This window comes from Martes martes, assembly GCF_963455335.1.
Source record: "Martes martes genome assembly, chromosome: 9".
Classification (NCBI taxonomy): Eukaryota; Metazoa; Chordata; class Mammalia; order Carnivora; family Mustelidae; genus Martes; species Martes martes.
This window is the reverse complement of record NC_137896.1, coordinates 87,489,169-87,502,750: the sequence shown is the minus strand read 5'-3', so window position 1 is coordinate 87,502,750 and position 13,582 is coordinate 87,489,169. Positions and strand designations below refer to the sequence as shown.

Sequence of the window (13,582 nt, the reverse complement as noted above, 5' to 3'; positions counted from 1 at the left end):
ATCTCATGGGGTCGTAATCCCACCCCCACTGTCAGGTCCCACGCTCAGCAGGGAGTCGGCTTGCTGCCCCTCCCCCAGCTTATGCAGGCACACTCTCTCTGTCTCTCAAAAAATACATCTTTAAAAAAATATGTAATTCCGGGGCAACTGGGTGGCTCAGTGGGTAAAGCCGCTGCCTTTGGCTCAGGTCATGATCTCAGGGTCCTGGGATCAAGTTCTGCACCGGGCTCTCTGCTCAGCAGGGAGCCTGCTTCCCTGCCCCCCCTCCGCCTGCCTCTCTGTCTACTTGTGATCTCTCTCTGTCAAATAAATAAATAAAATCTTTAAAAAAAAAAGAAAAAGGAAAAAAAATGTAATTCCAAGCTGTATTAATTATGCTTTCATATTTTCTGTATTTTTTAATAGGCCCCCTCTTTTTTTTTTAAGATTTTATTTATTTATCTATTTGAGAGAGGGAGAGCGAGACCCTGATGGCAGGGAAAGTAGTCTCTTAGCCACAGAGGGTAGCAGACCCTCTGGAGTCACCCCAGCCGTCCCCTACACCACAGCGCTGTGAGCTGTAGAAGGACGGGGTGCAGCAGCCCAGGGCAAACATGAGCCCCAGGCACTAGGAGCCACATGGGGAGCAGGAAGATGGGAGAAGTGAGTGTAGCTCACACTGATGAAGACTTGGATGTAAGACGAGGCCCCTCCCCCCAATGCCCCCAAAAGAAAAGTGGCCCAGGAAGGCTGGCAGAACACACAGCTCCTGCTCTATTTGGTTCAGGGGATGCCTCAGGTGGCGGGCTCTAAGGCATCACCCCAACCATCATTCGCACGTGTCGGGTCACTCTTAACATTTCCAAATGGCACCTTTCAACCTCTAACAACGCTCAGGAAACATCCTTCCTCTCCTCTTCCAAAAATACATATTTATCATTGCATGATTAAGAATAAGAGCTCTCAAGTTGTCCTACCAGGGCTGGAAGCCCAGCTCTGCCACGTGACTGCTGTGTGACTGGGCACAAGATACCTAACTTCTCTGAGCCTCATCTGTCAGTCATTCATTCATTTGACAAATATGCAGTGAGCACCCACCACGGGTCTGGCACTGTGGTAAGTACTGGGAACACTGGTTGAACAAGTGGACAACCACCTCTTCACCATGGAAGTTTCTGGGGAAAGTGCACACTTCCAAGGGTTCTTGTAAAATGCGAGTTCACGCACCGTTACATGTGCCTGGAGCATGGATGGGGGCTTGGGAAATAGCAGCTCCCTTCCTCCCCACCCCATTCACCGCTGCCCTGTCTTTCTGGGCACATACCTGTTGTACCAAATCACTGTGAGGACCACATTAGATCATGGCTTGAAGCCATGAAATCGTTTGGAAGAAGTTAGATCTATGTTTGGTCTTTCCTGATGGTGGAGTAGAAGGGAGACACTCAAAATCTCGGGGAGAAAAAAGGGCTCAATAGTAGGAAGGACTTTCTGACAGAATAATCCAGGCCGGAAATGGGCTTCTTCCTGACCCCAGCACTGTCCTTCGAGGATGGAAGGAACAAGACTCCCAGCCTGGGGACTCATAGGTCTTTCCACTCTGGCTGACCTCTCTGCCCAGGGGGAAGGCTCCCATGAAAGCTTGTATGGCTGGTGCACCAGGCCCAGCACAGAGTAGGATCAATACGTGAGGGTAGTGGGGTTAGACGTTTGTCCCCATGACCACTGGAATCTCCCACAGCCAGTCAATGTGGAGGAAGTGCTGGCAAGGGAAAGCCAATTCACAACCATCATGGTAAAGACCCAATCAGGAAGAGTCATCTGTGGATACTAAATCTAGGGGCACATTTTGATGACAAACAGGATATTTGCAGGGTCTTGACATGTCTCTTAAGAGACTCAGATGGGGGTGGGGAAGAACAGTAAATATACAATGGAAAAATCAGATACCACCTTGACAGGTGATCAAAATGAACATCACCAATGAGGGACATCTTGTCCCTCCAGGGCCTGAGACAGACACAACACACCTACAAAATATTCTGGCCATGAATTAGTTACTGAATCTAATCATGAGGAAAACATGAAACAAATCCCAAATGAAGAACAATCTATTAACAAAAAACTGGTGTATTATATTACTCAAAAATGTAAGTTGTTGTAAAAGACAAAGGCTGTGGGAACGTTCCAGATTAAAGGAGGCTATGGAAATGTAATGACTAACTTGAATATGGGAATCTAGATTGGATCCCATACTGAGAAAGAGGGGGAGGGGGACTTGCTATAAAAGACATTATTTGGGGGCACCTGGGTGGCTCAGTGAGTCAAGCATCCAACTCTTGATTTCAGCTCAGGTCATGATTTCAGGGTTGGGCGATGGAGCCCTGCATCAGGCTCCACACTCAGCGGCGGGGAGGGGGAGGGGTTCTGCTTGAGAATCTCTCTCCCTCTGCCCTTCCCCCACCCCCCACCTCCCCTCGCTTGCTCTATAAATAAATAAATAAATAAATAAATAAATAAAATCTTTTTTAAAAAGATATTATTTGGTCAACTGATAGGACAAAATACAAGCAGTGAATTAGGAGGAAGTCTGGCAACCATGTTAAGTTCACTGAAGTTGGTAACGACATTGTGATGATGTAAAGGAATATCCCTATTCTTAGGAAATATACACTGGAGTACTCAGGGATAAAGGGCCATGATGACTATCCCTTACCCTCACATACGAGAGAGGGGAAAAGGAAGGAAGAAAATGGGAAGGAGGGAGAGGAGAGAGACTAATGTAAAGCAAATGTGGTAGAGTGTTAAGCAGTGATTCTGAGTAAAGAGTGTAAGGAATGTTTGCTATTCTATTTTTACAACTCTTCTGTAAGTTCGAAATTATTTCTTTTTTTTTTTCGATTTTTTTTTTCGAAATTATTTCTTAAAAAAGCTCCAGAAGCATTTCCATGGGTCAGTTTCTCATTCTTTGTCTTCTAAATTAAGACAAGGACATGTCAACTAAAAATACCTGTATTACAGTGCAAACCCATTCATCACTGACTCAGCAGCACCTTCCCCTCACTGGAGTCAATGAATCAGGCATGATGGGAAATTCATGGAGCCCCTGGCTGGCAGGACACACACACACACACACACACAAACACACACACACGCACGCACACACGCACGCAGACACAAGCACACTCGGAAGATTTAAGATCCCTGGCGGGAAGACGGCCGTGAGCTGTGGCTCCCCAGCCCTCAGCTGTGTGTGCCTGGCAGTGAGGGGCAGGAAACGAGGGACAGCCGGACATTCCCACCCCCTGAGCCTGCCTGGCCTCTGGCAACCTTCCCGCCAGTATCTAATTCCCCAGGGGCTGCCCAAGGGTAACTAAATAGTTTTCCACTTCAATCCAGAGAAAGACAAAAGAAAAACTATTCTGAAACCCAGGGGTGTCCTGGAGAGAATTCAGGACAAAATATAAAAATCCTTGGAAAAATCACGGTACGGTCAACACTTCCGAGCAAGCTGAGAACAATGACAGGGTGAACTGTAAATATTCCTGTCTCCCAAATATTCCAGAAAGGGGGGCCTGCAAACCAGCCTACTGAAACCCAGAGGCTGAACTTAGGCCTAATTTCCCCAACTTCAGCAACAGCAAACCACCGCTCTTTCTTTTTAAATGTCTAAGTGCATACACATACACATACACACACACATACACACAGCTGGGTGTCTAGTCCTGTGTGGGAATAACATTTGTCAGCAGGAAGAAATTATCCTCCACACAGAAAACAGACCAAGAGTTAATATTCCTGATAGGATCCCAAACATACAAACTGCCATGAATTAGTAAGAAAAAAACAAGCAACTCAAAATAAAGGATAGGCAATTGACAAAAGAAGAAATACAAATGGGCAATAAAACACATGAAAAGATGCCCAACTTCACAAGCAGTCAGAAAAACACAGGTTAGGGGCTCCTGGCTTGCCCAGTCAGTAGAGCATGCACTCTTGATCTCTGGGTTGTAAGTTTGAGTCCTATGTTGGGTGTAGAGATTATTTAAAAATAAAACCTTAAAGGGGCACCTGGGTGGCTCAGTCAGTTAGTTAAGCATCTGCCTTCGGCTCAGGTTATGATCTCTAGGTCCTGAGATCAAGTCCCACATTGGGCTCTCTGCTCCATGGGGAAAGTCTGTTTCTCCCTCTCCCTCTGTGATATCCCTCCCTCTCTTGTACTCTCTCTCAAATAAATAAAATCTTTAAAAGTTAAAAAAAAAAATAGGGGCGCTTGGGTGGCTCAATCAGTTATGCCTTTGGCTCAGGTCATGATCCTGGGGTCCTGGGATCAAGTCCTGCATGGGGCTCCCTGTTCAGCAGAGAGCCTGCTTCTCCCTCTGCCCCTCCCTCCACTCATGCTCTCTGTCACTCACTCTCTTTCTCAAATAAATAAAACTAAAATCTTTTAAAAAAATAAATTTTTTTTTAAAAAAAGAAAGAAAGAAAACATGGTTTATAAGATACTCTTCTCCCCCCCACCATGGCACTAAGCAAAAATAAAAAATTGACAGGCACCTTTTTATACTGTGAGTGGACATAAATTAGGACACATTTCTGAAAAGCAATTTGGTGGAATCTATGAAAATGTTATATGCTCATATCCTTTGATCAAATAATCACACTTCCATGGACCTATTTTAGAGAAAAAAAATAGTATACAGACATGAAAACATTTGGATAAAGATATTCACTGAAGGAGCAGAAAAGAAATTGGAAAGAAATCGAATCCCAGTCAGTAAGGGCAAGTGGAATCAATTATGGGGCACCCACCCTGTGAAATACCACACAACCATCTAAAATGGGTTAATCAGTTAAGTGTCTGCTTTCAGCTCAGGTCATGATCCCGGGGTCCTGGGATGGAGCCCCTCGTCAGCAGGGAACTCTGCTTCTCCTGCAGCCTCTCCCCCTGCTCGTGTTCTCACTCTCTCAAATAAAGAAATTAAATCTTTAATTAATTTAAGGGGGCTGATCAGTCCACACTAACCTCGGAAAGGGTCCCTAATGGTATAGTATAGACCAATATGTACAGCATGATTCCATGTTTGTTTAAGTACAAGCATACACATTTTGTAAGCAGATGCTTGCACAGGCTGAGGAAAAGTCGAGAGAGACATGCGCCAAACTGTCAACAACTGGGATCAAACTGTCCCACACTGGAGGGAAGGGAAGCAGCAGATGGGGAAAGGGTGAGAAAACTTGCACTTCCTCCTTTACAAACTTTTTAAGAAAGGAGGTTACTTCTGCTTATTAAAAAAACACAATTTGTATATTCTTGTGGGGTTTTACTTTAGTTTTTTTTTAAATAATTTAATTTAAATATTTTAAAATAAATGTGTGCGGCACATTGGTGCACACGACGGTATGGTCCTATGTCCACAGGGGCATGTGATGTTACGCTCACAGTTGGTATGGTTTGTGTACATGTGGCTCTATGGATCCAACAGTCCCTAACTAAACACCTTCAGTGTGCCAAGCACTGAGTAGGCGTCTGACACCCACACATTATCTCACACAAGTGTCTCAACGACTGTGCAGTACAGGAACTGTCATGGCCGTCATCCTGATGGGGAAACAGGTTCAGAGAAATCCAGGTTGCTGTGTCAGGATGAGGCTCGCTACTGAGAGCGGGGTCCCTGAGAGCAGCCTTTGACCCTCATTCCTGCGCCACCACGGCTGCCCTGCTTGGCTCTGTGGACAGCTGGGGGACTGAGGCCACCTGCTCCTGCCGGGATGGAACCCCTGGACTATACCAACACAGCCCCTGCACAACCCAGGGACACCATGCAGCCAGGCTGCTCCCCCAGGCCCCTCAGCCCGGGACCTGTGCCCTCTTGCTCGGGCTCCCCTTGTTAAGGACGAAGACTCTGGCTTAGCTCCTGAGAAACCCCCACATTCCCCAATACACTAAGCCTGTTGTCCCAAAAGGCACCAGGACACCCTCACCCCTACCCTGAGGCACCAAGGTCTACTCCTGGCTCAGAGGCAGGTCTACAAGAAACTGTCACAGAAGTCAGGAAGACCACCATTCCCCAAATATGTCCTCAAAGTCTGTCATGGTGTCTGCCTCTTACCACTCAAATTCCCCTGTTGGTCTAAGCACAGTCTGGCATCAACAGCTTGGTCCCCCAGGCTCCTACGAAGGGCAAAACATTAAGCCATAAGCTGCCACCAACACTTCAGAATGAATTAGTCCCTTTTCAAACCATTGCTGGCTGAGAGCGGGCTTTGCTAGGAAAAGGCTGAGTCAGTGGGAGCAGAAGCAGGTAGGAGAGCAGCACAGAAAGATCTGGAAAGAGGATGTGCCCAAAGGAACTGCCCTTTACAGAGAAGCTTTTCCAAGGCAGCTCCCTGAGAGGTGCCTGTGCAACTGATGGGACACCCCCCAAAGAGGAAGAAACAGAGGCTCAGGGAGCTTCGCTGAGACCAGGCCCCGGCGCCCCCCCCCCCCCGAAGTCCACACTTATTCCACCAGGCTAGGGTGTCAAGCCCTGTGTGAGGAAGGAGGAGGAGGCGCCTGGTGGCTCAGGGGATGGGCGTTCAGCTCAGGTCATGATCTCGGGGCAGTGGGATCGAGCCCCCAACTGTCTGCTTAAGAGTCCCTCTCTCCCTCTCCCTCTGCCGCTTCCTCCACTAGCATGTGTGCTCTCTCTCTCTCTCTTTGAAATAAATAAGGAAATAAAACTTCAAAAAAAGAAAAAAGAGGAAGAAGGAGAAGGAAAGGCCTTCAGAGAGGTTCCCAAACTGCTTCCTGGGCCCCCCGCCAGCTGTAGGCACCGTGACAGATGACCCACATCACAGGAAAGCGAGGGCAGGTAAGGCTCTGTGGGAGAGTAAGAGACCCCTTCGTGCTGCACCTCACGGAGTCACCAGGCACTAAGAGGTTCCAAGTATTCCAAAGAAATCGCTACTACGAACATGAGCTTCTGTGAACAGGCCTTTTCAAGGCAATATGACTCCTAACCAACTCCTGGTGTAAAGTTTGGGGTCCTTCCATCCTGCTTGTTTAAAGGGAGATGGGGGGACACCTAGCTGGCTCAGTTGGTCAAGCATTTGCCTTCAACTCAGGTCATGATTCCAGGGTCCCAGGATTGAGTCCCACATTGGGCTCCTTGCTCAGCGAGGAGCCTCCTTCTCCCTCTGTCTGCCGTTTCCCCTGCTTGTGAGCTCTCTCTCTCCCTCTCTCCTTCTGTCTCTGACAAATAAAATCTTTTAAAAATAAATAAATAATAAAATAAAGGGAGACAGGGTGCACAGTCACCCTGAGAAAGATCAAATACAGAATCCACTGTTAGGTTTACATATCAAATAAAAAAGGAATAATTTTTTTTATTATATGTATGTCCATGCAATATTTGAGATAAACTTGGCTGGGTGTTCTAGATGTTTCTTTCTTGAATCTGGCCACCCTACCCCAAACCCAATTAGGTCTGGAGCCAGTGATGAACATTTTGACCCTGGTGTTTTTTGGACAGGCAGATGTTTTGACCCGATGGAGACTTTTGCTTACATGGGTATGTTTACCAAATATTTAAATAAAAAATACACCTACTTTAATTGGTTCTCATGGAAAAACCATTCTCCAGAGCAAATTAAATTAACCACACTTAATTTGTTGACATATTTTCTATACAGGGCAATTAACTATTTCCTTTTTCTTCAGTCTTCATTTGTATTTGACTGAAATTAGTGTCGCTGGTACCAACTATTTTCTGTTTAAATTTTCCAACCAGATCTGGCTCAAAGATTTTTTCTTCATGTTTTTGGTTCCTATCAACTCTAGCAAATATAGGTTCTTTCAATTTTGAGTTTTCTCTTATGGAATTATTTCTATTAAGTCCAATTCTCCCCAGGTCAGTGATTACAGTTACCAACAGGATTCCTCCTTCCCTTCTTCATTCCCCTCACAATTCTACCATGTGAGATTATAGCCACAATTATTTCGTGCTGGACATTACCACCAGGAATCACACATGGGCACTATTACAAGAGTGACAGTTTATAGTTATTTCCTAGCTGATCCATGAAAACACTGAGAGCACATCTTTACAGAAGTGTCAGCATTTCCCCAAAACGTGGCCAGCTCTTGGTTTCAGCTCAGGTCATGATCTCAGGGTCCTGGAAGGGAGCTCCTCATCAGGGTCTCCCCTTCCTTCTGCCCCTCCCTTCACTCGTGCTCACTCTCTCTCTCTAACATTAATAAATAAATAAAATCTTAAGGGGGGGGGGAACCCAGCTCCCACGTCATTCTAATATGCAGCCAGGATTGGAACACTGTTGTAAAATCTAGAGCTATGCTGTTCAACACAGTAGTCACTAGGCACATTAGCTATTTAAATTTAAATTTATTAAAATTAAATAAAATTTAAGATTCAGTTCCTCAGTTGTACCAGCCAGCACAGAATATTGCCATCCTCTCAGACGGCACAGGTCTGGACTGAGATGAGTGGCTCTCACCCTGGGCTGCCCTGTAGAAATCCCTAATAACCAGCAGCTTGTCACAACGCCCACCAGCCACTGGGGTAGGTAAAAGCTGTAGGTGTTGCTATCATGTGGCCCGGATGAGGAACATCTCAGTGGAATGTCCCAGGGGTCAGAACAGCTGGTAAGGGATCAGCATCAGCACCCGGGCATCGCCCCTCTGAGAAGCCCACAGTGAACAGGAAGTTGTTCAGTGCGGCCTGAGACAGGAGTCCAGGACCTCCAGCTGGGCTTTCGAGAGTGTCTCCTATCCATAGGCCTGGAGTTTCCTTTTTGTGCATTTCCAACCTGGTTTTATCAACACAGAGTTGGTCCGGCCCTGCCGTTGGCTCTGGGGGGTCCCTCAGGCTCAGGGTGGGTGGGTGCCGAGCAGCCAGGAGGCAGTTCCCAGCCCCTGTTCCCCTCCTCTGGCATGGAGACTCCTCAGGCTCCCCCTCCGGCCAGCAGACCCGTCTGGTATAATGAGGCCACCCCAAACTGCCAACAGTCAACAGGGAAAACACAGCAGTGTCAAATGCCACAGAGGCCTTGGGGACAGAGAGGAGAGTGGGGATGGAGAAGAGCTGGAGGGGAGAAAAAGGGAGAGAGGAGGGAGGAGAAGCAAAGTTCCAGACTTGTGAGACAGGGGTGCTGAGGGAGGGGCTGTGAAGAAAGAGGGCACTCTGCGGGACCTCCAAAAACAGACAGAGGCGGAGGGAGGAGGAGAGGCAGGACAAAGGGAGACCAAGAATTAAAGGCGAAGCCCAAAGAGGATGCTTTGTGAGCTCACAGCACACTGGCCCAGGACACCCAGAAATGACAGAGGGCTGCCTCATGACCGTGAAGGTCCTCACTGAAATCCTGAGGTCAGATGACAAGAGTCACTGTCAACCTATCATTTCCTTCTTGGCTTCCTGACTGGACAGTGACAACGTGAAAGCAGAGAGTAGGTGTTCTCTCTCTCTTTTTTTTAAAGATTTATTTATTTATTGGAGTGGGGGGGAGGCAGAGGGAGAAGGAGAGAGTCTTAAGCAGACTCCATGCTGAGTGCAGGGCTTGATCTCGCGAGCCTGAGCTCATGACCAGAGCCGAAACCAAGAGTCAGACGCTCAACTGACTGCGCCACCCAGGGTGCCCCCAGAGAGCAAGTGTCCTATTTAAATTTCTCATTAAACCGAAACCACTGAATTTTTTCCCCTTTCTCTTTCAAAAGGTAAAATGTCGCATGGTTTCTCTCGTCACTTCCTGGTATACTACTTAATCTCGGATTCTTTTCTCACCATCACGTGTAGGGTGAAAGTCCCATGAGGTCTGACCGCAGGGGCCCACGGCCCAGCCTTGGATACCCCTGCCTGCCTGACCCCTGCTCCAGCAGCTTCCCCCTCTGGCCCCTACAGCCAAGCAAAGTGCTCTGGAGACTGCAAACCCTGCGGGCATCCATAATGAAGCCACAACTCCATTATTTCCACAAAGGCCAGTGCGGTTTGGGCGACCTTGGAAATTCTTTGGCTATTTATGAATATAAGTTTAAATTTAAATTTAGTTTAATTCAAATTTAATTTTTAATTGCTAGAAATGCAAAAAAAATTAAAGATTTCATTTAGTCATCTGACAGAGAGAGAGAGAGCGGTCGCACAAGCAGGGGAACCACCAGGCAGAGGGAGAGGGAGAAGCAGGCCCCCAACAGAGCAGGGAGCCGGATGCGGGGACTCAATCCCAGGACCCTGGGATCATGACCTGAGCTGAAGGCAGACACTTAGCTGACTGAGCCACCCAGGCACCCCATTAGAAATGCAAAATAAAGAAATGTTTAGAAAACTCAGAACCTACATGCAAGTAGTTATAAGAAAGAAGTTTCTAGTAAATTGGAAGTTTCGAGAATTAGCAACTCCGTACATTGAAGTTTGAGGAACTGATTCCCAGCGCCGACCCTGCAGTGAACTGGTGTTCAAGGAGCTGGCTTCCCCCCCAGGAGCTAGAGGACACCCACAGGGGCCAACGAGAAGGCCCCAAGGTGCAGTGCATCCTGGCCCCCATGTGTGGCACTGGCCTGGTGTCACCCTGAGGACCAGCCTGGCTCTTGAATTGATCAAAAATATCTTTATAGCCCCTGCTCTCAGGTCTCCTTCATAATTTTGGAAATCTCTGCACAGGGCCTGCAAAATGCTGAATAGCATCATGAAAATGAAATCCACATGCCTTGCAGCAACCGGACTGTCCCACTTTTGCCTCATTAAGCCCTCTCAAGTCCAGTATCATAAGGAGATGGAACTCTCTAGAAGGGTCCAGCACCCCCTGCCCCCGGCCTTCCAGGAGCCTCTGAGAAGCACAGGGACTCAGTGATTATGAGCACGCTTCAGACCTTCAAAAATAGCTCTGCCATCACCAGCCTCTGAGAAAAGCCCCCCATCTCTCAGAGCCACAGTGTCCCCCTATAATGATGACAACCACAACAGCAGTACCCAGCTGATTAAAAAGATCTTATATTATAAAGACCCAGGACAGGGCCAGACACTTGGCTAAGTTCTTGTCAAACATCAGCTTCTGTGGTTTTGCTATTATTATCCTCAGCCCAGAGAACCCCTCCCAATCTGGCCCCATGGGTCCCTCCTCACTGGGCTGCATGTGTGAGTCCCACCTGTAAGGCCTTAGCCTGGCTGCCCACCACACCCGAATGCTGGAATGCCCTCCTGTCCTCACCCTCCAAAGCCTTAGAGTCAGTCTGTGTGCCCCTCCTCCAGGAAGCCTTTGGGACTGTCCAGTGCCCATCGTCCCTCTCTCCCTCACCTGCAGCTCCACCATTCATGCTTATTAGAAGCTGCCTTTTTTCCACAAAATGTCTGTGTTGGGATAGATTAGTGAGAAGGGATTCCAGCCCCTGCCCCCTGTGCAGGTGGGACAGAGGTCCCAATGAATGTGCCCCCACCCTCCCCACACGTACCCTGCCCTGCACCCATGACCAGCAGAGTCACAGAGAGACCATGGCAGCTGGATTTTTCTTCCAAGCTTTTTAAGTTTTCAAACTTCCCAGGGTTTTGCAGCCTGAGACCCTCACTGGCCTTTCCTAGGCCCCTGACTCCTCCCTTTTTCCCCCTCTCTCCTCTCCCACCCCAGGGTAACACAGCCAGGCCTTCCAGGCCTCAGACACTGGCTGACCCAGTTCCCAGACAAAGGCACCCTGTGAGAAGATCACAAAACAGCAAGCCCGTGCCTCAGGAAAGGGCACCAAGAGCAGAGAACCCCCCACCCCCACCCCCCGGCGGCACCTAACACAGCCCTATACTGCCATGCCCAGCAGGAAGGCTGAACTCTGCTCTCACATTCAAGGCCACGGGGCCTCACAGGCTGTTCTCCCAGACCACCAGACCCTACAACAATCAGCGCCATCGATCTGCAAGCCTGATTGTTCCTGCCCACCCCCAACTCCCCAACTACCACCAGTACATACAAGGCCCGCAACTCAAAGACAGGAGAAAGGACCCATCGCCTGCCTGTAAAAAGCCCACTTTTGCCCCCCACAGCTTTGCTCCTCTACCGCGCATGCCTAGAAACCCTCCGCATGACATACATGAAACAAGGGAAAGGCCTGCCCCAGGGACGTGCGCAGTCACCGCAACCCTTTATTACCTTCCCACTTCTAAACCACAATCTCACCTCAAGTCCCTCCTCTTCCATGAAGCCTTCCTCAAGAGCTCCCTGCTAGTCGCAGCTTCATTTTGCCAGCCCGCTGCTGGAGTGTGCCGCTGCCCTCACCAGACTGGGCGGGGCAGGGAGAGGGGGCCACACCCAGGCTCCCCTGGGCTGGAGCAGGACACAGGGAGCCTTTTCTTTCCTGCTTCCTGGGGCACAGGCTGCGTGCACACCTGATTCGAGCCCATCTCCCTCCCCTGCAGCCTCAGATTTACCCATAGCTGAGTTCCTGCCTCCAGGCAGGCCCCTCCCCAAAATCTCACCCTCCAGGCAGGCCCCTCCCCAAAATCTCCAGCGAGGCCAGGCCCACAACAGGCACATCTTCAGTAAACGCCCAGCCGAAACACCAGCTCTCCAGGGCCAGACTCCAGATTCTGGAGACTATGTCCACACGAACCTCCCTGTACCTTCAGGCCACAGAGTCCCCCTTGCCCACCTCACCTGTTCCTCCCCATTGTCTCATGGTCTTTGACCACCACATGAAGCTCAGAACTCTGGTCCAAGGGGATGCCCTTGAGGTCCCACTCAAAGCCCTGGAAGAAAAAGAGAAAACACCTCTTAACTGGTGGCCCCCTAGGAGAAGAAACTGTGTCTGGTCCACCTTGGTCTCCCCAGGGCACTGAACAGCCATCCACGAACAGTGCTGGTGGGTGGATGGATGAATGAGTGAATGAATGAATGAATGAATGAATGAGTGAATGAGCGAATGAGCGAATGAGTGAATGAGTGAATGAGTGAATGAATGAATACATGAATATATGAATACATGAACAGCAGGTTTCCAGAGCCTCAGAAGAGAGAGTGAAATCCAAAGGCAGCAGAAGAGAGAAGGAGGTCAGTCTCCCATGGCCTCCTCCCCCAGCTCAATTCCACCAATCACCGGGAAGCCAGGCCAGGAGCACAGCTGGGGGAAATACGTAGTGATCCCACAGGGTCGTCAGGGACCGAAATCGATGTGCTCATGCGGAAGCCAGGCCCATGGTGGGCAGCACAAATTAGTGCCGCACTGGGGATGCCTATCCTGAGGCCCTGGCACTCTCCTCAGAGCAAAGGTACCCTGGTGCATCCCAACACTATCCACACAAGGCACTCAGAGCTCCCACAGGACCCCTAGGAGGCCATATGCAGGGCACTGGCTGAGGACCTGGTTAATCAGGGAGGACTGACAGGAGGAGGTGGGCTTTGGGCAGGAAGAACAGCCTGTGTAAGGGAGTCAGGTCAGGACACAGAGCCCCCAAAATGACCTGGCTGGTAGTTCTACCTGGCTGATGAGAGCTGGGAGGAAGAGGAACAGAAGAACTCTCTCTTCTCCCCATGACACACCCACAACAGAAGAGAGGCTTCTACTCACCCAGCAGGCCAGGCCACAAACCCTCCTCCCAGGTTCCTAGCACCAGGCGGACTCAGTTGACATACT

At 49.0% G+C, this 13,582-nt stretch overlaps 1 protein-coding gene across 8 annotated transcripts in view; it reads right to left on the bottom strand.

Moving 5' to 3' along the window:
• The window catches only part of DYSF (dysferlin), a gene marked incomplete at its 5' end in the record, with an annotated part of 203,465 nt that overhangs the window by 169,888 nt on the left and 19,995 nt on the right, over positions 1–13,582 (bottom strand). For all 8 annotated transcript variants that reach the window (XM_080813131.1, XM_080813133.1, XM_080813127.1 and 5 more), the window contains one exon: positions 12,607–12,698. In XM_080813131.1, the coding sequence (XP_080669257.1) occupies positions 12,607–12,698 (92 nt within the window). The remainder of the gene's footprint in view (positions 1–12,606; positions 12,699–13,582) is intronic.